The sequence below is a fragment of the Hyla sarda genome, chromosome 8 (genome assembly GCF_029499605.1).
Source record: "Hyla sarda isolate aHylSar1 chromosome 8, aHylSar1.hap1, whole genome shotgun sequence".
Classification (NCBI taxonomy): Eukaryota; Metazoa; Chordata; class Amphibia; order Anura; family Hylidae; genus Hyla; species Hyla sarda.
In genome coordinates, this window is record NC_079196.1 from 16,263,665 (window position 1) to 16,287,388 (window position 23,724).

General features: G+C 43.8%; 1 protein-coding gene across 3 annotated transcripts in view; it reads right to left on the reverse strand.

Moving 5' to 3' along the window:
* The window catches only part of CFAP65 (cilia and flagella associated protein 65), a 117,651-nt gene that overhangs the window by 44,475 nt on the left and 49,452 nt on the right, over nt 1–23,724 (reverse strand). For all 3 annotated transcript variants that reach the window (XM_056534469.1, XM_056534467.1, XM_056534468.1), the window contains exons 14-19: nt 23,463–23,687; nt 20,614–20,766; nt 19,704–19,869; nt 15,242–15,370; nt 14,402–14,627; nt 14,185–14,313 (exon numbers count right to left, since the gene is read on the reverse strand). In XM_056534469.1, coding sequence (XP_056390444.1) covers nt 14,185–14,313; nt 14,402–14,627; nt 15,242–15,370; nt 19,704–19,869; nt 20,614–20,766; nt 23,463–23,687 — 1,028 coding nt within the window. The remainder of the gene's footprint in view (nt 1–14,184; nt 14,314–14,401; nt 14,628–15,241; nt 15,371–19,703; nt 19,870–20,613; nt 20,767–23,462; nt 23,688–23,724) is intronic.

The window sequence follows — 23,724 nt, forward strand, 5'->3', positions numbered from 1 at the left end:
CGCATTCAGAACCACACACTGAATATTGGGTTACCAGTTGTCAGCCGTGAGAGCGGCAGGCATGTGGAGAGGGGCCTGGTAGAGTAGGGAACCCTGTGAACCATAATGTGGTGCATGGTATAGGGTCCATGGAATGACCTGGGCTCACACATTCGGAACCTCACCATCAGCCAGAAAGTTGCCACCAGAGGGAGCTCATTGGTAAGCATAAAACCAAGAGCTGAGATTCAGTAAATGGCCACAAGGGGGGGCGTGTGTAACACCTGATTTATTTATTTTTTGAACACACGGCATAGTAAGGAGAGGGACAAACAGTGCGGATGACAGCGTTGGCTGGAGGAACCACTGACCCCTTAATGCCACACTGCAGGAGAGGAGAAGGAAGGCGGAGCTATGCTGACTCCCCCATGCCATAATGACGGCCAGCCCGGGGAGGGAAGAGACCTATAACCCCCAGTTTCTGCACTGTAGGGGCGGGAGCGGAAGACGGAGTTACGCTCCGAGTCCCCAGCACACATAGCAGCCGGCATTTGTAAAAGCGACGGCTTCCCCATGACCGACGCGCCCACTGCAGGCGAGTCTGCAGGCACTGAAACAAGGCAGCTGCGACATAGTAGGGAGCGAGTCCACGCAGAGCCCGGGAAGAAGGGGGGGCGGAGCTACATACCGCCATTATGGCTCCTGCTGGCGAAAAGCGCCAGAGGAGTACAGAACAGCCGGGGCGGAGAGGAGGGGGGAAGAGTCTGCGGCCGCAGAGAGTGCAGGGAGTTGCCACTAAAGCCTTCAGCTGACCTGAAGAGAAGTGGCCGTCGTAACATCCGTGTACGGGCGGGAGAAGAATATAATAGATCTATCCTGACAAAACAATATTGGGACCTTAGCCCCGAAATTGTCCCATTGTGGACCGAGTTCACAGAGTAGCAGAGGTAAGAGAGACACAGGGAAATAATTAACCCCTTAAGTCCCGCCATAGTGCTGCCAGAGGTTCAGTAAGTGAATGACCGCACAATAGAGCTACCTAGCTCTTGGCTATACTCACCTCCTGATGTCTTCAGCCAGCTAAAGGCCGCGCTGCATCGTGTCAGTCTGCCAAAGCGAGGCGAGCAGGGGCAGTGGGGGACCCGGACCCCAAGGTACACCTCCAGGCATTGGCTGTTGGCGAGAAGGGGTTAACGGTCCATACTCTATGTACCGTGCCCCTTTGTCGCATGTGGGAGATAAGGTAAAGCTATTCTCCTGTCGCCCAATCTAGAAAAATAACAAAAGGAAAAAGAACCTAACTATACGTACTTAACTAGAAAATAATACAACAAGAGACCAGGTCTGGGGAGCTCTCAGACCTGTGTCTTGCCTCCTACTGACACTAGATAAAACTGATGACCTCACTTCCAGTGGGCGGGTATATCCTGCCAGGGAGGAGCCGACTTTTTTTCCTAGTGTCAGCGCCTCCTAGTGGCAAGAGCATATACCCAATAGTATTGGTGTCCCCCAATGAAGAGCGACTGAGAAATTAAGTTTCATTAAATAAAAAGAAAAACACAATGGCCCATATTTACAATTCCAACCAGAATTCTGGCATCATTTGTGCCCAAAAAAATTGACTTATATGACTTGTGCAACATTTATAAGAATATATATCCTATCTCACGTAAAGCAATTTTTCCTTTTTTACTTTGGTTGTAGCTTTTTCTGCTCCATGTTTGAGCTGGAGTAAATTTAGTCAATTTTTAACCCTGTTGCGACTTTTTTTTGCGCAGTTGCGACTGTTGCAGTTAATAAATACCTGACTACCCGTTAGTCCATTTTAAAATTATTACTACGTAGTTCATTTTTGGAAAACTTGCTTTTCTCGCTTTCCAGTCAAAATGTCGCACGAAAAATCGCGTAGTCCCAGTTGCGACAATTTTGCGACATTTATAGTAAAGAAAACCTGACTAAACCCGTTGATAAATGTCCATAAATATGCCTAAATGCGGTCTACTGCAAGTGGTTAAATACAATTAACAGTATACACAGTATGGTGTGAGATACAAAGTGGGACAAAAAAAATCAAAAGTTATTGCTACGAATACATAAAGTATATCAATAAGCATAACACAATGTTGTCAGTTTGGGTGATACATACATAGGATGAACAAAAGTGGTCTGGTGTGCTCACAGACTGGGATGCCTGTTACAGAGCCTCACCAGGACCCCAGACCAAATGAAACAGAAAATCCCACTTGTATCCTTCAAGGAGGCGACTGGAGGAGAACAGGAATTACTTGAGCGCTGGACACATGGAATGATCCGGACCACAGGAATAAAACCAGGTCTGTTTAATGTGCAATGATACAACGCGTTTCGCTGTGCATGCGCAGCTTCATCAGGCATGTCAATTAGGGAGATCACTCAGGCTATATACCCGAGACGATTAACTCTTTACAAGACTAATTTTTGATTTCACATAACAACATCAACTTCACATCAGAAGAGTACATATATCATAAACCACATCATAAAACACAATCAAACATTAGATACATTTATAAAACTAGGAATTTATAGGGATCGACTTAATCAGAAACCGCACATGAGCTATGTGTAGCGCAACCACACGAGCATAACGCGCGGATGAAACTGCACAGCCCAGTGTAAGAATAAATAATCATCCATATTGACAAAAAGGGATCATATCATTTACCTTAAAATAGATCGTGGGTGAGAGTAACGGACAGAACCGGAGCACTAAATAGGCTCCACAGCAAAAAAACAAAACAAATCCCACGTGACATCCTTAACCAATCACAAAAGGAGTGGGTCGGACAGTCACTCAGCAATATGCAAGGTAAGAAGCGGATATAATCCTAAAAATAGGAAAGAGGAATTACATAATAATATACAAAAACCATAATTAACATTACCTGATTCTGGTGCAGAATGTCCATCACGGGAAATGATTATACATACAAGAGCTCTTCATTTCCACTCTATATATATATATATCCAGGGTCCATAATAATAATAACATTTAAATATAAACAATCATGGTATATGTTCTTAGTAACCATCCTTTAACGGGTGTTCTCTATAGATTCATTTAAGCCCCGAGGGGTTAACGTAACAAGCTTATGTATCCAAAAGGATTCGCGATTTATTAATCTTCCAATATAGTAAAATCTATTAGATCCGCCTTCCTATGATGAATAATATTGAAATATCTCCACACACTATGGAGCATAAATCCATGTGTGATATTCCATATGCGTTTATTAACCCTTCCATGTACAGTTTGTACTGTCCGACCCACATATTGTAGATTACAACTTCAAGAAAGGAGATATATGGCATATTTGGTGTCACAATTTAGTTTCCCTTTTATTGTGAACACTTTTTGGGTCTGGGACGATTTAGAAGTGGTGACATTATTTTTGATCCAATTACAACAGAGACATCGGCTCTTCTTACATGGGGTACAACAACCAGACTCTACCGAACTAACACAACTATTTGTATTCTCATTTTTAAACCTACTGGGAGCAATCAAATTACGGAGGTTCCTCAGACGTCTATAGGTAATATTAGGTGTATTTGGTATTAAAGGGGTATTCCAGGCAAAACCTTTTTTTTTTTATATATATCAACTGGCTCCGGAAAGTTAAACAGATTTGTAAATTACTTCTATTAAAAAATCTTAATCCTTTCAGTACTTATGAGCTTCTGAAGTTAAGGTTGTTCTTTTCTGTCTGAGGCCTCTCTGATGACACGTGTCTCGGGAAACGCCCAGTTTAGAAGAGGTTTGCTATGGGGATTTGCTTCTAAACTGGGCGGTTCCCGAGACACGTGTCATCAGAGATTACTCAGACAGAAAAGAACAACCTTAACTTCAGAAGCTCATAAGTACTGAAAGGATTAAGATTTGTAATAGAAGTAATTTACAAATCTGTTTAACTTTCTGGAGCCAGTTGATTTAAAGTGTGTTATATATATATATATATAAAAGTTTTTCCTGGAATACCCCTTTAAGTACAATCAAGTGAGATTTAAGCGGACCAGAAGTTTAGATTTAATTTCATAACCAATTATAATTCTAAGGCACCTAATGAAAAAGATCTTGCAAAAAAATTGGCCAATTATTCAAAGTGACCCCATACTTAAAGAGTTAATACCAAATACACCTAATATTACCTATAGATGTCCGAGGAACCTCCGTAATCGTCCCAGACCCAAAATGTGTTCACAATAAAAGGGAAACTAAATTGTGACACCAAATATGCCATAAATCTCCTTTCTTGAAGTTGTAATCTACAATATGTGGGTCGGACAGTACAAACTGTACATGGAAGGGTTAATAAACGCATATGGAATATCACACATGGATTTATGCTCCATAGTGTGTGGAGACATTTCAATATTATTCATCATAGGAATGCGGACCTAATAGATTTGACTACAGTGGTCCCTCAAGTTACAATATTAATTGGTTCCGGGACGACCATTGTATGTTGAGACCATTGTATGTTGAGACCAGAACTCTATGGAAACCTGGTAATTGGTTCTAAAAGGCACCAAAATGTCATTCGAAAATAGGAAAAAGTGAGAATTAAAGAAAAATAAGTAGATAACTAATATAGATAAAGCAAATCCTTACATATAAAAGTAAGAAAGATCTGCTGGGAGCTGTAATCACTGTCTATGTCAGTGTTTCCCATGCAGGGGGCCTCCAGCTGTTGCAAAACAACAACTCCCAGCATGCCCGGAAAGCCAAAGGCTGTCCGGGCATGCTGGGAGTTGTAGTTTTGCAACAGCGGGGGGCACCCTGCTTGGGAAACACTGGTCTATGTAGAGGACAGCAGCTTCTTCGGGGTCCTGTACAGTACACTCAATGTCCTAAAAAAGTTATGGAATCGCCCTCACCTGGTGTCCAAAGGAGCAGGTAACCCTGGTACAGGTAAAGAGTACAGAACATGTAATACCTCCCTGTACTGTAGAGGGCGCTACCAGACACCAGTCAGTGCATACACTTCAGTAATACAGGTAAAGAGTACAGAACATGTAATATCTCCCTGTACTGTAGGGGGCACTACCAGACACCAGTCAGTGCATACACTTCAGTAATACAGGTAAAGAGTACAGAACATGTAATATCTCCCTGTACTGTAGGGGGGCGCTACCAGACACCAGTCAGTGCATACACTTCAGTAATACAGGTAAAGAGTACAGAACATGTAATATCTCCCTGTACTGTAGGGGGTGCTACCAGACACCAGTCAGTGCATACACTTCAGTAATACAGGGGTATTACCAGTGAATGCCCATTCTGATTGATCGGTTCTTTCAGCCATTGACACGTTTTGCAGATCTGGTCTGTCTGTACATTGTATGTTGAGTCTGGTTTCAACTTACGATGGTCCAGAAATGAACAGAAAAGACCATTGCATGTTGAAACTATTGTATGTTGAGGCCATTGTAAGTTGAGGGATCACTGTATATTGGAATCCATCCCACCAGAAGTCCCAAACAGATATCAAAGATTAATAAATTGGGAATCCTCTTGGATACATAAGCTTGTTACGTTAACCCCTCGAGGCTTAAATGAATCTATAAAGAACACCCGTTAAAGGATGGTTACTAAGAACATATACCATGATTGTTTATATTTAAATGTTATTATTATTATGGACCCTGGATATATATATATATATATATATATATAGAGTGGAAATGAAGAGCTCTTGTATGTATAATCATTTCCCGTGATGGACATTCTGCACCAGAATCAGGTAATGTTATTTATGGTTTTTGTATATTATTATGTAATTCCTCCTTCCTATTTTTAGGATTATATCCGCTTCTTACCTTGCATATTGCTGAGTGACTGTCCGACCCACTCATTTTGTGATTGGTTAAGGATGTCATGTGGGATTGGTTTTCCTTTTTTGCTGTGGTTTATCTATTTATTTGCTCAGGTTCCGGCCGTTACTCTCACCCACGATCTATTTTAAAGGGGTTATCCAGGAAAAAACTTTTTTTTATATATCAACTGGCTCCAGAAAGTTAAACAGATTTGTAAATTACTTCTATTAAAAAATCTTAATCCTTTCAGTTCTTATGAGCTGCTGAAGTTGAATATTTTTTTTCTGTCTGAGTGCTCTCTGATGACACCTGTCTCGGGAACTGTCCAGTTTAGAAGCAAATCCCCATAGCAAACCTCTTCTACTCTGTGCAGTTCCTGAGACAAGCAGAGATGTCAGCAGAGAGCACTGTTGCCAGACAGAAAACAACAATTCAACTTCATAAGCTGATAATTATTGGAAGGATTAAGATTTTGAATAGAGTTGATATAAAAAAAATAAAATAAAAAGTTTTTTCTTGGAATACCCCTTTAAGGTAAATGATATGATCCCTTTTTGCCAAAATGGATGATTGTTTATTCTTATACTGGGCTGTGCAGTTGCATCCGAGCGTTATGCTCGTGCGGTTGCGCTGTACATAGCTCATGTGCCGTTTCTGATTATGTCAGAGTATGAAGTCGATCCCTATACATTCCTAGTTTTATAAATGTATCTAATGTTTGATTGTGTTTTATGATGTGGATTATGATACATGTACTCTTCTGATGTTGTTATGTGAAATCGAAAATTAGTCTTATAAAGGGTTAATTGTCTCGGGTATATAGCCTGAGTGATCTCCCTAATTGAAATGCCTGATGAAGCTGCGCATGCACAGCGAAACGCGTTGTATCATTGCACATTAAAAAGACCTGGTTTTATTCCTGTGGTCCGGATCATTCCATGTGTCCAGCGCTGAAGTCATTCCTGTTCTCCTCCAGTCGCCTCCTTGAACATCACCTACTCCAGGAAGGCTGCGGACAACATATTGTTTCCACGTGCCCCCCCCCTGCCAGCTCGAGATCCTACACACGGAGCGCCTTCTGTTTTCTCTTTTTCAGACTTGTATCCTTCATTCAGACAACGTGCTATACGTACATGCCGGGAGCTGTGACATGTAAGTATAGCACGTCGTCTGATTGAAGGATACAAGTGGAATTTTCAGTTTTTTTTCATTGTGACAATGTAATCAAAACTTGTGATTTTATTTTTCTAACTGCTGGTTCTTTTAAAGGGGTACTCCGCTGCTCAGCGTTTGGAACAAACTGTTCTGAATGCTGGAGCCGGTCATGTGGGTGAGATTTTCAAACCTGTGAGATACTCGGACCGCTCCTCCCCTCTCCAAAGTTTTCCGAAGCTAGAGCGGGGAGGAGCGAGGTCAGAGCCCGAGGTCGCACTCGCACGTCTGCACTACATAATTAAGCCACGCCCCCTTATCTCCCCCTCCCGGAGGATGGAGGACGCAGCTACACAGCAGGGGGAGACAGACACAGCTCCCACCCCTCCCCCTGCTCTGTATTCTGAGGACCTAATTTACCACAGGGAGGTTGCAAGTTTGCACGGGGAAAAGGATGGAGGATGCAGATACACAGCAGGGCCCCCCCTTATCCCCGTGCAGTGCAGTATGTCCTCCCCTCATCCCCAGCTCGTGCAGTGCAGTATGTCCCCCCCCCCCTTATCCCCAGCCCATGCAGTGCAGTATGTCCTCCCCTCATCCCCAGCTTGTGCAGTGCAGTATGTCCTCCCCTCATCCCCAGCTCGTGCAGTGCAGTGCAGTATGTCCTCCCCTCATCCCCAGCTCGTACAGTGCAGTGCAGTATGTCCTCCCCTCATCCCCAGCTCGTACAGTGCAGTGCAGTATGTCCTCCCCTCATCCCCAGCTCGTACAGTGCAGTGCAGTATGTCCTCCCCTCATCCCCAGCTCGTACAGTACAGTGCAGTATGTCCTCCCCTCATCCCCAGCTCGTGCAGTGCAGTGCAGTATGTCCTCCCCTCATCCCCAGCTCGTACAGTGCAGTGCAGTATGTCCTCCCCTCATCCCCAGCTCGTACAGTGCAGTGCAGTATGTCCTCCCCTCATCCCCAGCTTGTGCAGTGCAGTATGTCCTTCCCTCATCCCCAGCCCGTACAGTGCAGTATGTCCTCCCCTCATCCCCAGCTCGTACAGTGCAGTGCAGTATGTCCTCCCCTCATCCCCAGCTCGTGCAGTGCAGTATGTACTCCCCTCATCCCCAGCTTGTGCAGTGCAGTATGTCCCCCCCTTATCCCCAGCCCATGCAGTGCAGTATGTCCTTCCCTCATCCCCAGCCCATACAGTGCAGTATGTCCTCCCCTCATCCCCAGCTCGTGCAGTGCAGTGCAGTATGTCCTCCCCTCATCCCCAGCTCGTACAATGCAGTGCAGTATGTCCTCCCCTCATCCCCAGCTCGTGCAGTGCAGTGCAGTATGTCCTCCCCTCATCCCCAGCTCGTGCAGTGCAGTGCAGTATGTCCTCCCCTCATCCCCAGCTCGTGCAGTGCAGTATGTCCTCCCCTCATCCCCAGCTCGTGCAGTGCAGTATGTCCTCCCCTCATCCCCAGCTCGTACAGTGCAGTGCAGTATGTCCTCCCCTCATCCCCAGCTTGTACAGTGCAGTGCAGTATGTCCTCCCCTCATCCCCTGCTCGTGCAGTGCAGTATGTCCTCCCCTCATCCCCAGCTCGTGCAGTGCAGTATGTCCTCCCCTCATCCCCAGCTCGTACAGTGCAGTGCAGTATGTCCTCCCCTCATCCCCAGCTTGTACAGTGCAGTGCAGTATGTCCTCCCCTCATCCCCTGCTCGTGCAGTGCAGTATGTCCTCCCCTCATCCCCAGCTTGTGCAGTGCAGTATGTCATTTTTCACACATAGAAGTCAGTGAAGAGCTCTGCACGTATGTCCTCTCTCCCCTCCCCCTGCTCTGTATTTTCCCCGTGCAGACTTGCAACCTCCCCGTGGTAAATTAGGTGCTCAGAATACAGAGCAGGGGGAGGGGTGGGAGCTGTGTCTGTCTCCCCCTGCTGTGTAGCTGCGTCCTCCATCCTCCGGGAGGGGGAGATAAGGGGGCGTAGCTTAATTATGTAGTGCAGATGTGCGACCTTGGGCTCTGCCCTCGCATCTTGCCGCTCTAGCTTCGGAAAACTTTGGAGAGGGGAGGAGCGGTCCGAGTTCGGAGAATGGAGGGGAGGAGCAGTCCGAGTATCTCACGAGTTTGAAAATCTCACCCATCACCAGCGCCGGGAGCTCGAGACGTCATAGCCCCGCCCCCTCATGATGCCACGTCCCGCCCCCTCAATGCAAGTCTATGGGAGGGGGCGTGACAGCCGTCACGCCCCCTCCCATAGACTTGCATTGAGGGGGCGAGGCGTGATGTCATGAGGGGGCGGGGCTATGCTGTCTCGAGCTCCTGGCTACAGCGTTCGGAACAGTTTGTTCCAAACGAAGAGCAGCGGAGTACCCCTTTCATATTTTAAATGTGTATGTTTAATTATCAATAACGTTTTTCAACTATTACATATTTGTGTGTTCAGTGCTCGACATAGGATATATAGTTTGGGATATGCTGTGGACACTGCTTGTAATCATATGATGGTGGCCCTACTGTCAGTTTACTCATTTATAGGAAGTTTCAGATACTCCCCCCCCCCCCCCCCCCCCATGTCTGACAAAATGGGAGTGGCTCGAATAAAAAGGGCGTGGCTTGAGATGCAACACATGTCAGAATTCTGGCACAGGTTAAAGGGGTACTCCGCTGCTCAGCGTTTGGAACAAACTGTTCCGAACGCTGGAGCTGGGAGCGTGTGACGTCATAGCCCTGCCCCCTCATGACATCACGCCCCGCCCCCTCAATGCAAGTCCATAGCCCTCATTAGGGGGCGAGGCTATGACACCACGAGCTCCCGGCGGCGGCTCCATCGTTCGGAACAGTTTGTACCCCTTTAAGCCAACAAAAAGTCTAAGTCCAAGGCTGCATTCACATCACATTTTGTCCATACGGCTGCCGGATACGACTGGGAAATTTCAAAACTGGGCGCTCACATATCCCAGCTGGACCAGCGACGAATCTCATTTACTTAAATGAGCCGACCGGAGTAAGATAGCGACTCCGGTTGGCTAATCTTTGCCCCGTATCCGGTTTTGTGACCAGACTTAAGCCGTCCTAACAATGCATCAGATTTATTATAGTGCCATAAAGGCATAAATCTGTTGCATTTTTAGTGTAAGTTAAGACCACAGCATGGGCTGCATTCACATCACATTTTGTCCATACGGCTGCCGAATCGGCTGGGAAATTTCAAAACCGGGCGCTCCCATATGCCAGCCAGATTCGGCATGGACAATGCGATGTGAATGCAGCTCATGCTGTGATCTTAACTTACACAAAAAATGCAACAGAGAAGGTAAACTACCCAGTACAGGTCACCTGTCTAACCCAGGAAGAAGTACAGGTCAACTGTCTAACCCAGGAAGAAGTACAGTGCCGCCTACAAAAAATCTAAATAGACAAATCACCAGGTCCAGATGGCATTCACCCCCGTGTTCTAAAGGAATTAAGTAATGTAATAGACAGACCCCTATTTTTAATATTCAGAGACTCTATAGTGACAGGGACTGTTCCCCAGGACTGGCGCATGGCAAATGTGGTGCCAATATTTAAGAAGGGGTCAAAAGGTGACCCTGGGAATTATAAACCTGTTAGTTTAACCTTGGTTGTATGTAAATTGTTTGAGGGTTTCCTAAGAGATGCTATTTTGGAATATCCTGATAAAAATAAATGTATGACCCCATATCAGCATGGATGTATGAGGGATCGGTCCTGTCAAACTAACCTGATCAGCTTTTATGAGGAGATGAGCTCCAGACTGGATCAGAGGCAATCGCTGGATGTCATATATTTGGATTTTTCCAAAGCATTTGATACGGTGCCTCATAAAAGGTTGGTGCATAAAATGAGAAGGATGGGGCTGGGGGAGAATGTGTGCAAGTGGGTAAGTAACTGGCTCAGTGATAGGAAACAGAGGGTGGTTATTAATGGTACTTATTCTGATTGGGTGACTGTTACTAGTGGGATACTACAGGGTTCAGAATTGGGTCCTGTCCTATTTAATATGTTCATTAATGACCTTGCAGAGGGGTTGAATGGTAAAGTAGCAATCTTTGCAGATGACACTAAACTCTGTAAAGCGGTAAACACTATAGAGGACAGTGCACTGTGTATAATAGATAACACAATAGAGGACAGTGCACTGTTACAAATGGATCTGGATAGGTTGGAGGCTTGGGCTGGGAAGTGGCAGATGAGGTTCAACACTGATAAATGTAAGGTAATGCACATGGGAAAGAAAAATCCGGGCTGGGATTATGTATTAAATGGGAGAACACTTGGGACGACTGACATGGAAAAGGACTTGGGAGTCTTAGTTAACAGTAAATTTAGCTGTAGTGACCAATGTCGGGCAGCTGCTGCCAAGGCTAATAAAATCATGGGGGGCATCAATAGGGGCATAGATGCCCACGACAAGGAAATAATTCTACCGCTATACAAATCACTAGTCAGACCACACATAGAATACTGTGTACAGTACTGGTCAGACCACACATAGAATACTGTGTACAGTACTGGTCAGACCACACATAGAATACTGTGCACAGTACTGGTCAGACCACACATAGAATACTGTGTACAGTACTGGTCAGACCACACATAGAATACTGTGTACAGTACTGGACAGACCACACATAGAATACTGTGTACAGTACTGGACCGACCACACATAGAATACTGTGTACAGTACTGGTCAGACCACACATAGAATACTGTGTACAGTACTGGTCAGACCACACATAGAATACTGTGTACAGTACTGGTCAGACCACACATAGAATACTGTGTACAGTACTGGTCAGACCACACATAGAATACTGTGTACAGTACTGGTCAGACCACACATAGAATACTGTGTACAGTACTGGGCAGACCACACATAGAATACTGTGTACAGTACTGGTCAGACCACACATAGAATACTGTGTACAGTACTGGGCAGACCACACATAGAATACTGTGTACAGTACTGGGCACCAGTGTACAAGAAAGATATAGTGGAGCTGGAGAGGGTTCAAAGACGGGCAACCAGAGTAATATGGGGAATGGGAGGACTACTGTACCCAGAAAGATTATCAGAATTAGGGTTATTTAGTTTAGAAAAAAGAAGGCTTAGGGGAGACCTAATAACTATGTATAAATATATCAGGGGACCGTACAGAGATCTCTCCATGATCTATTTATACCCAGGACTGTATCTATAACAAGGGTGCATCCTCTACATCTAGAGGAAAGAAGGTTTCTACACCAGCACAGATGGGGGTTCTTTACTGTAAGAGCAGTGAGACTGTGGAATTCTCTCCCGGAGGAGGTGGTCATGGTGAACTCTGTAATAGAGTTCAAAAAGGGCTCTGGATGCATTTTTGGAGAGTAATAATATTACTGGTTATGGATACTAGATTTATAGGGACAGAAGGTTGATCCACGGATTTATTCTGATGCCATATTTGGAGTCGGAAAGGAATTTTTACCTCTAGTATGAGGGTTTTTTGCCTTCCTCTTGATCAACTCAACTCAATAGGGACTTATTAGGCTTATAAGTGGAACGTGATGGACTCTGGTCTTTTTTCAACCTTATGAACTATGTTACTATCCATTTATGGCACTATATTAAATCTGGTGCATTGTTAGGCCATGTTCACATGGCCGGAAAATCAACAATTTAGCATAAATTCCATTCAGCAAAGCTTGCAGAAGACAAAAAAATCCCATTAGACATAATGGGCTTTAAATTTTGGCTGAATTTCCATGTTGGGAGTTGTAGTTTTGCAACAGCTGGAGATGCACTGTTTGGAAAACCCTGTCCTAAAAAGTCCTCTGCACTGACTTAATTAAAATGGCTACAATAAAAGTCAATGACTACATTAAAAGTAAATTTTACATCACAAATCAGCTTAGAAGAAAGTACAGGAGAGGAGAGATAAAGGCTGGAGACTGAGCTAACAGAAGAAGTTAAAGGGGTACTCCGCTGCTCAGCGTTTGGAACAAAATGTTTTAATAACTTCACCCCTTCATAACTACTCATCTCCTCTTACTCAGCACATATGTGAAGGGGAGGGGTTATTGTCAGAAGTGGGCGGGGTTATCCCCAGAATGGGCGGGAGATAGCATTGCACATACAGCAACAGCCGCTTCCATTGCAGCAAGATGAATGTCTCCTGAACGGCCGATTTTCACCCAGTAAGAAACGTTAGAAACAGGGTCACCCATACAATCTACCTGTAAATTCAGGTTAGTGCGGTTGACCCTGATGTCAGTTTCCCTGATATTTTTTTTTTTTTTTTACTGATCAGTAAGTTACTGAAACGTAATTTTTTTCTAATCTTTTTCTATTTTCTGGTTTTTCCTATTAATTTTTTTCTTTTGTTTTTAACAGCATTTAGTGATATGTTTTATGGCAAGCCCCATAGACATAGGCAACAATGGATAGGACCTGTCCCATTGACATGAATTGGAGATGGCACTGGCCATTCTCTGTGACCTTTTTAGAGGTCATTTTACAGGGAAGGGGATGCCGAGCAGTAAGCAACAGTTATTGTGTGTATCTCTCTACAGGTGTCACTGTAATTCTGTATGTGCTGAGATGAAAGACATTACGGGGAAATGATCAGTACAGAACTAAGATTTTATGGTAAACCTATTTTTTTAAGAATTTTTTTGTGATAGTAATCTTCCATTTTATTATCTATATTTTTTAATAATCTTGAAATCTTGCAGTTTCCATTCTGCCCATTGGGTCTAAATCTTTGCTCACTTTTAGACCCAATGGCCAGAATGGAAACTGCATGATTTTAGGATTATTAAAAAATATAGATAATAAAATAGAAAATTACTATCACTAAAAATTCTTTAAAAAACATGGTAACTAGAGATGAGCGAACTTACAGTAAATTCGATTCGTCACGAACTTCTCGGCTCGGCGGTTGCTGACTTTCCTGCATAAATTAGTTCAGCTTTCAGGTGCTCCCGTGGGCTGGAAAAGATGGATACAGTCCTAGGAGACTCTTTCTTAGGACTGTATCCACCTTTTCCAGCCCACCGGAGCACCGGAAAGCTGAACTAATTTATGCAGGAAAAGTCAGCAACCGCCGAGCTGAGAAGTTCGTGACGAATCAAATTTACTGTAAGTTCGCTCATCTCTAATGGTAACCATAAAAACGTGATTTAAACAATAGGTCATTTTCATCACACTCACCAGTTAACGGGCAATACCCCTTTATTCTCCAATAGAAGCAGAGTGGTAAATGGCTCTGACCCTACTGGCGCAGCCCCAAAGTTGAAATCCAGGAGGACCGGAGTGTTTACAGAGGGACATCTGCGGATGCTGTCCATAAAAAGTATAAAAATGTATTAGATGACATTGTGAAGAGGAGATAGGAGGTTTATAAAACAAGTTCGGGTGGTGGTGGTACCTGTGTCGTGTGGGCACCCGGTATATAAGCTCCCCTGGTGTGGGGTCACTTTGCAGAACAGAATTAAGTCTTTCTAGAGAAAAGAGCTTCCAGATCTGGGTCTTGCTGAAGGCACTAGCGCTTCCCCCAGGACACGCATCCACCACGGAGAAGACCGGGTATACACCCTGTGCCGTCACAGTGCACAGAAACCGCTCCTCACTGACGCCATCTGCTGGATTTTTTGCTGAAAAGAGAGAACAGTCAATGTCATAGCAATAAAGATTCTGCAGGCGACAAACAATCATAGAGTCATACTCATACTGACCGGTCCTTAATTAAAGGGGCACACTTTAAATCAACTGGTGCCAGAAAGTTAAACAGATTTGTAAATCACTTCTATTTAAACATCTTAACTCTTCCAGTACTTATCAGCTGCTGTATGCTCCACAGGAAGTTCTTTTCTTTTTAAAATTTATTTTCTGTATGACCACAGTGCTCTCTGCTGACACATCTGTCCGTCTCAGGAACTGTCAAGAGCAGAAGCAAATCCCCATAGCAAACCTCTCCTGCTCTGGACAGTTCCTGAGACAGACAGAGGTGCCAGCAGAGAGCACTGTGGTCAGACAGAAAAGAAATTCATACTGTGCGGAGTTCGAAGAAAGAGTGAACTGGTTTATTCTTTCTGCAGACACAGACTTCAGAATTTCAGTGCCAGAAACATCTGTTACGGAAATTCCGACGTGTGCACAGAGCAGCAGAATCCTGTGAATACAATGAGGCTCCAATTGTCCAACATGTGAACATGGCCAAAGAGCCTTTGTTGTGGAGAGCTGCCATGTTACACAGAAACAAACACACCTTGTGGTGAGAGGATGCGGTAGTTGATAGTCCAGGTGTAGGAGACCCGGCGGGCAGGACGGGCCATGACTCTGATCCTCAGCTTGGTACGTGCGGGCAGTCGGCCCTTCTCATGCTCAAACTCCAGAGCTATGGAGAAGACAGAATGTAAGGTGCAACACTGGTGTATACTGAAGAGAAAAATGAGCAAATATGAAACATAGTACAGTGGCCCCTCAAGTTACAATATTAATTGGTTCCAGGACGACCATTGTATGTTGAGACCATTGTATGTTGAGACCAGAACTCTATGGAAACCTGGTAAATGGTTCTGAAGCCACCAAAATGTCATCCAAAAATAGGAAAAAGTGAGGATTAAAGAAAAATAAGTAGATAACTAATATAGATAAAGCAAATCCTTACATATAAAAGTAATAAAGAGCTGCTGGGAGCTGTAATCACTGTCTATTTCAGTGTTTCCTAACCAGGGTGCCTCCAGCTGTTGCAAAACTACAACTCTTAGCATGCCCGGACAGCCAAAGGCTGTCCGGGCATGCTGAGAGTTGTAGTTTTGCAACAGCTGGAGGCACCCTGGTTGGGAAATCGTGGTCTATGTAGAGGACAGGAGCTTCTTCAGGGTTCTGTACAGAATACACAATGTCCTAAAAAAGTAACATGGAGTCGCCCCTTACTTGGTGTCCAAAGGAGCAGGTAACCCTGGTAAAGGTAAAGAGTACAGAACATGTTATACCTCCCTGTACTGTAGGGGGCGCTACCAGACACCAGTCAGTGCATACACTTCAGTAATACAGGTAAAGAATAGTACAGAACATGAAATACCTCCCTGTACTGTAGGGGGTGCTACCAGACACCATTCAGTGCATACACTTCAGTAATACAGGGGTTTTACCAGTAAAATGCCCATTCTGATTGGTCACTTCTTCCAGCCATTGACATGTGTCGCAGATATGGACTGTCCGTAGCATTGTATGTTGAGTCTGGTTTCAAGTTACAATGGTCCAGAAAAGACCATTGTATGTTGAATCTATTGTATGTTGAGGCCATTGTAAGTTGAATCTATTGTATGTTGAGGCCATTGTAAGTTGAGGGATCACTGTATTAGGGTACGATCACACGTACAGGATATTTTGCAGCTGATATTGCTACCCATTAACTTCACTGGGTAGCAAAATCAGCTGCAAAAATATGCAGCAGATCCTGTACGTGTAAATGTACCTTAAGGGTGCATTCACACCACGTTTTTGCTATACAGTTCCAAGATAAAAACCGTACGGAACCGTATAGAAAACCGTATGCATTGACTTAACATTGTAAACCGTATGTCAAACGCATCATCCGGTTTAGTCCGTTTTGCGTCTTAGGCTGCATTCACACCACGTTTTTGCAATACAGTTCCCGTATCAGTTTTTTTTAATAAAATACGGATTCCTCAAAACCTGACTAAACTGTATCAAAACGTGTGTACAAATGTTAATCCATATACGGTTTGAAAAATGATGTCCGGTTGCATCCGTTTTTTAAGAAAAAAACAAATAAGTTTTTTACTTTTCATTCCATTATGAATAAAGTTTCACTTGTTTGATTGAAATTCGAAGAAAAAAACTGCAATGTAAAAAACCGTATGGTGAAAACCGTATGGAACCGTATGCACATACAGTTCTGTGTGGTTCCCATTGACTCCCATGTTAAAAAAAATGTATACACTTCAATACGGTTTTTCACCCGGACCAAAAACTGTGGTAGGCTACGGTTTTGGGTACGGGAAAAAACTGACAAAACCGTACAGGGTGCAAAACGGACACAACCGGATGCATCATTTGGCATACAGTTTTCAATGGAGAGTCAATGCATACGGTTTTCAATATGGTTCCGTACGGTTTTAAAATTGTAAATGTATACGGGAATTGTATTGCAAAAACGTGATGTGAACCCGGCCTTATACGGTTTTGTCCGTTTTTTTACTCGTACCCAAAACTGTAGTCAACCACGTTTTTTGGTCCGGATGAAAAACCATATTAAACCGTACATGTTTTTTTTAACATGGGAGTCAATGGGAACTGTACAGAGCTGTATGTGCCTACGGTTCCATCCGGTTTGCACCATACGTTTTTTGACTTTGCGCAGTTTCTTTTCTTGGAACTTCAATCAAACAAGTGAAACTTTATTGAAAATGGAGTGAAAAGTTAAAAAAAAGTATACGTTTTTTTCTTAAAAAACAGATGCAACCAGACATCCGTTTAAGGGTTTAAATTTGTACACACGTTTTGATACAGTTTAGTCCAGTTTTGAGGAATCAGTTTTTCAGCAAAAACCTGATACGGGAACTGTATTGCAAAAACATGGTGTGAATGCCGCCTTGGGCTGTATTCACACAATGCAGTACAAATTTGTGCAAAATGGAGCAAAAAATGTGATTTGACCACACCATGAGAACTGACCATAAGTTCAGATTAAATAACATAGTATAGATTTTATTTTATACTAAATAAAGGACTTCAATGGTATCTTTTCCTATACGAGACACAGATTGGGCTCTGAACCTCTGTGAACGATTCGGTAAGATAAGGCATCATGAAACCACAACAGACCCCATTACAGGTCGGTGCAGGTGAGGTCAGAGAGTGTTTTCAGCCTATGGATATAAACAGGAATGTTTCCTTTCCATTAAAGAAGCACTCCGGGAAATCATTTCTTTGCTTATATAGTGCAGCATAGGCTATTATTGGAGAATAATGGAGAGGTTCTTGTGTACGCCTTGTGCTTACCTATTTTAGCTGATGTGGCAGGCATAGGGTTTTCAACCTTACTACTTCCTATTTCAGAGCAGAAATGATTTTCTCATGCTGCCTGCATTTCCCATCATCTGGCTTTGCAGAGAGAGGAGGTGGAGTCTTATAACTGTAATTCACCTAATGAGACCAACCTAATCACCTGGCTAGACTCCAGCAACCAGAAACCTGTGGGTTAAAGGGGTACTCCCGTGGAAAACTTTTTTTTTTTTTTTTTTAAATCAACTGGTGCCAGAAAGTTAAACAGATTTGTAAATTACTTCTATTAAAAAATCTTGATCCTTCCAGTACTTTTTAGGGGCTGTATACTACAGAAGAAATGCTTTTCTTTTTGGATTTCTCTTCTGTCACGAACAAAGAGCTCTCTGCTGACCTCTGCTGTCCATTTTAGGAACTGTCCAGAGCAGGAGAAACTCCCCATAGCAAACATATGCTGCTCTGGACAGTTCCTAAAATGGACAGCAGAGGTCAGCAGAGAGCATTGTGGTCGGGACAGAAGAGAAATCCAAAAAAGAAAAGCATTTCCTCTGTAGTATACAGCCCCTAAAAAGTACTGGAAGGATTACATTTTTTTAATAGAAGTAATTCATAAATCTGTTTAACTTTCTAGCACCAGTTGCTTTTAAAAAAAGGTTTTCCACGGGAGTACCCCTTTAAGGTCAGTTCACGCTACAAGCATTTTTGGTGCTATATTGCTATTGTAGAGAAAGTGAATTGACCTATCACGACAGTTTAGGTGCTTATGAAAATTTGAAGTATTCAGGCTTCACACGTTGCAATTTCGACAGAATTATAACACATTTTCACTCTATTTTGGCCATGACTTTTTTACCATAATTTGAGCAATTGTGTTGAATAGGACAAATCTTGCCACAATTTTGTAAAAGTCTCTGAAAAAACTGAAAAAAACCCCAGCTAAAATATTATTTGTAAACATAGCCTCAGGGCAGTTGTGAAACTGCTATGCATCCTAATCACATAGAGATAGCAGAAGTAGCCGTATACAGATAGAGCTGAAGAGGAGGTGTATAACTACTATATATCCTGATCCCATAGAGATAGCAGCAGTATACAGATAGAGCTGGAGGGGGGTTGTATAACTACTATATATCTTGATCCCATAGAGATAGCAGCAGTATACAGATAGAGCTGAAGAGGAGGTGTATAACTACTATATATCCTGATCCCATAGAGATAGCAGCAGTATACAGATAGAGCTGGAGGGGGGTGTATAACTACTATATATCCTGATCCCATAGAGATAGCAGCAGTATACAGATAGAGCTGAAGAGGAGGTGTATAGCTACTATATATCCTGATCCCATAGAGATAGCAGCAGTATACAGATAGAGCTGAAGAGGAGGTGTATAACTACTATATATCCTGATCCCATAGAGATAGCAGCAGTATACAGATAGAGCTGAAGAGGAGGTGTATAACTACTATATATCCTGATCCCATAGAGATAGCAGCAGCAGTATACAGATAGAGCTGAAGAGGAGGTGTATAACTACTATATATCTTGATCCCATAGAGATAGCAGCAGTATACAGATAGAGCTGAATAAAACAGATGGTGCTGTAGGACTAGTGATGGTAAGGGTGTATGATATAGGCAAAAACAAACACCTAGAATATAATATGCCGTTAAAATCTACAACTACGGTTACTCACCCACAGGGTCGTTGATGACATCATCAGGGTCACATGGCCCAGAGACCTCCTGTTTAGCACTGAGGGTATACTCCAGGGTGCAGTCACCATCATTGGATAGAAGCAGATCACAGGACTGAAAACTCCCGACCAAAACATTCCCCAGGTCCACCGACTCCTGTTCTGTCTGGAGGAGAAAAGGTGTAAAATACTGGGAAGTACAACATGGTAGAGCAGTGTTTCCTAACCAGGGTGCCTCCAACAGTCGCAAAACTACAACTGCCAGCATGCCCAGACAGCCAACGGCTTTCTGGGCATGATGGGAGTTGTAGTTTTGCAACAGCTGGAGGCACCCTGGTTAGGAAACACTGTGAGAGTAAAACCGGGAATGTCGCACTATAACCTATACCAGTGTTTCCCAAACAGAGCGCCTCCAGCTGTTGCAAAACTACAACGCCCAGTATGCCCGGACAGCCATTGGCTGTCCGGGCATGCTGGGAGTTGTAGTTTTGCAACAGATGGAGGCACACTGGTTAGGAAACACTGTGGTAGAGTAAAACCCTGCATGTTGCACATAACCTATACCAGTGTTTCCCAAACAGAGCGCCTCCAGCTGTTGCAAAACTACAACTCCCAGCATGCCTGGACAGCCGTTGGCTGTCCGGGCATGCTGGGAGTTGTAGTTTTGCAACAGCTGGAGGCACACTGGTTAGGAAACACTGTGGTAGAGTAAAGCCGGAATGTTGCACCATAACCTATACCAGTGTTTCCCAAACAGAGCACCTCCAGCTGTTGCAAAACTACAACTCCCAGCATGCCCGGACAGCCAACGGCTGTCCGGGCATGCTGGGAGTTGTAGTTTTGCAACAGCTGGAGGCATCCTGGATAAGAAACACTGTAGAAGAGTAAATCCCGATGCCTTCTTACTTACTGACAACCAGCCTCTGCAGCCTTGGCCATTGATCCGCAGGACGTAGTGTTTTTTTTGGCTGTGCTCGGGGCTTTCATCGACCATCCGTGATAGTACGGTGGCTTTAACAAAGTAATTTCTTTCTTCTTGTGGCACAAATGACCACTTCTGTGCCTGCCAGATGAAATAGCAAAGACAGAGGTCACATGTCAGAGCTACAGGAGTCCAGAATGTATCGAAAACATATGTAAAGCAGTAATGAAAGGGCACATGAGCCATAGAGATAACATGGGGGGGGGGGGGGCACCTTATCAACCTTCTTCATGGGCAACAAGAACTGCCAATGTTCAAAGCCCCATTGAGTTCAATGGGATTCCGCCTGTAATTTCACAAAATTTAAAGCCAGGTCTTTAAATTTTGAGGAATACACAATGTGGAATTTCTGCTTCAGAAATTCTGCTGTGTGAATGGGATAGCGGAATCCCATTGAAGTAAATGGGCAGTACATTTTGGCGGAATTTCCGGTGGAATTCTTCGGCAGATTAAAGGGGTACTCCGGTGGAAAACTTTTTTTTTTTTTAAATGAGCTGTGCCAGAAAGTAAATTACTTCTATTAAAAAAATCTTTACCCTTCCAGTACTTTTTAGCAGCTGTATGCTACAGAGGAAATTATTTTCTTTTGGAATTTCTTTTTTGTCTTGTCCACAGTGCTCTCGGCTGACACCTCTGTCCATGTCAGGAACTGTCCAGAGCTGCATAAGTTTGCTATGAGGATTTTCTCTTTCTCTGGACAGTTCCTGATACGGGCATCAGGTGTCAGCAGAGAGCACTGTGGACAAGACAAAAAAGAAATTCAAAAAGAAAATAATTTCCTCTGTAACATACAGCTGCTAAAAAGTACTGGAAGGGTAAAGATTTTTATATAGAATTAATTTACAAATCTGTTTAACTTTCTGGCACCAGTTGATAAAAAAATAAAAAAAATTATGTTTTTCACCAGAGTAACCAGAGTACCCCTTTATTGGGCCAGTTTAGCGCACTTTCCTCCAATGTGTACGCCCACCGTTAACAGTATCATCCTAGGTAATGCTGTAAATCAGTGTTTTCCAACCAGTATGCCTCCAGCTGTTGCAAAACTACAACTCCAAGCAGGCACCCTGGTTGGGAAACAGTGTCCTAAGGACTTATGGAGGCCATACAGTTGGCCGACAGGTATTCCACTCCTTCTTTTAACATGCTCATGACTGCTCAGTTCAGCAGAGTGTGCATATGTTATCAATGGAAAGAGAAAGCTGGGAGGCTCCCATATATACTAAATTAGTGTTTCCCAACCAGTGTGGGTTGCTGGGAAGTGTTGTTTCGCAACAGCTGGAGCCACACTGGTTAGGAAACACTGCATTAGATAGTTGGCCAGTTATGTTCGGGAGCCTTTATGTTCATATCATGTATCTCACTTATGTCAGATATATGTGAATTTAGCTTCACCATTACCCAGCGTGGACCCCGTGTTAGGTATAGACAAAAGCTGTCCGGGCATGCTGGGAGTTGTAGTTTTGCAACAGCTGGAGGCACCCTGGTTGGGAAACAGTGTCACAATACACACCAGAAATCCTGTTGTGTGAATGGGACAGCTGAATCCCATTGAAGTAAATGGGCAGTAAATTTCGGAGGAACTTCCGGTGGAATTTGTCTCCAGAATAATCGGCGAGTTCAGCGCACTTTCATTCAATGTGTACGCCCACCGTAAACAGTATCATCCTAGGTAAAGCTGTAAATAAGTGTTTTCCAGCCAGGGTGCCTCCAGCTGTTGCAAAACTACAACTCCCAGCATGCCCGGGCAGCCTTCGGCCAAACATAACAGGCCGACTATCTAATGCGGTGTTTCCCGACCAGTGTGGCTCCAGCTGTTGCAAAACTACAACTCCCAGCAGGCACCCTGGTTGGGAAAAAGTGTCCTAAGAACTTATGGAAGCCATAAAGTTGGCCGACAGGTATTCCACTCCTTCTTTTAACATGCACATGCCTGCTCAGTTCAGCGGAGTGTGCATATGTTATCAGTGGAAGGAGAAAGCTGGGAGGCCCCCCATCTATATTACATTAGTGTTTCCCAACCAGCATGCTGGGAGTTGTAGTTTTGCCACAGCTGGAGCCACACTGGTAAGGAAACACTGCATTAGATAGTCAGCCAGTCAGGGCATGCTGGGAGTTGTAGTTTTTCAACAGCTGGAGGCACCCTGGTTGGGAAACACTGATTTACAGCAGTACCTAGGATTATACTGTTTACGGTGGGTGTACACATTAGGTGAAAGTGCGCTGAAATCGACTATTATTCTGCGGACAAATTCGGCCGTGTGACCCCATGTTAGGTATAGACAAAAGATGTCTGGGCATGCTGGGAGTTGTAGTTTTGCAACAGCTGCAGGCACACTGGTAGGGAAACATTGTCACAATATGGAATTTTCGCTGCAGAAATTCCACTGTGTGAATGGGACAGCGGGAATAGGACAGCGTAATCCCATTGAAGTAAATGAGCAGTAAATTTCAGCTGAATTCCCATCAGACTTCCTCCGAATAATAATCGGCGAGTTCAGCGCACTTCCATCCAATGTGTATGCCCACCATAACAAGTATCATCTTAGGTAATGCTGTAAATCAGTGTTTCCCAACCAGGGTGCCTCCAGCTGTTGCAAAACTCCAACTCCTAGCATGCCCGGACAGCCAAAGGCTGTCCGGGCATGCTAGGAGTTGTAGTTTTGCAACAGCTGGAGGGACCCTGGTTGGGAAACACTACTGTAAATAATCATGTGAAAAGTTCAGGTAGTATATCTACAATATATATACCCCGGCCTCTATCTGATGTGGCCTCTTACCAAGATTTCATTTGGTCTGATAATTCCCGATCTTGGACTAACTGATAGACATTGCACATGTTCTTTCTGGATCCTCCACTCGAAGTGCACAGGGATCCTGGAGACGTTCCTTATAGAGTAGGAGAACTCTGACTGGTTCCCCATACAGGTGGGTTTAAAGTAAAGTTTCCCTTCATTCTCGAGAGACAGTTGTGGAGTTTCAGCTCGAGAGAATAAGACGATCTCCTGCCGGAGAAAAGAGAGAGAAATGATTAAAAATGAT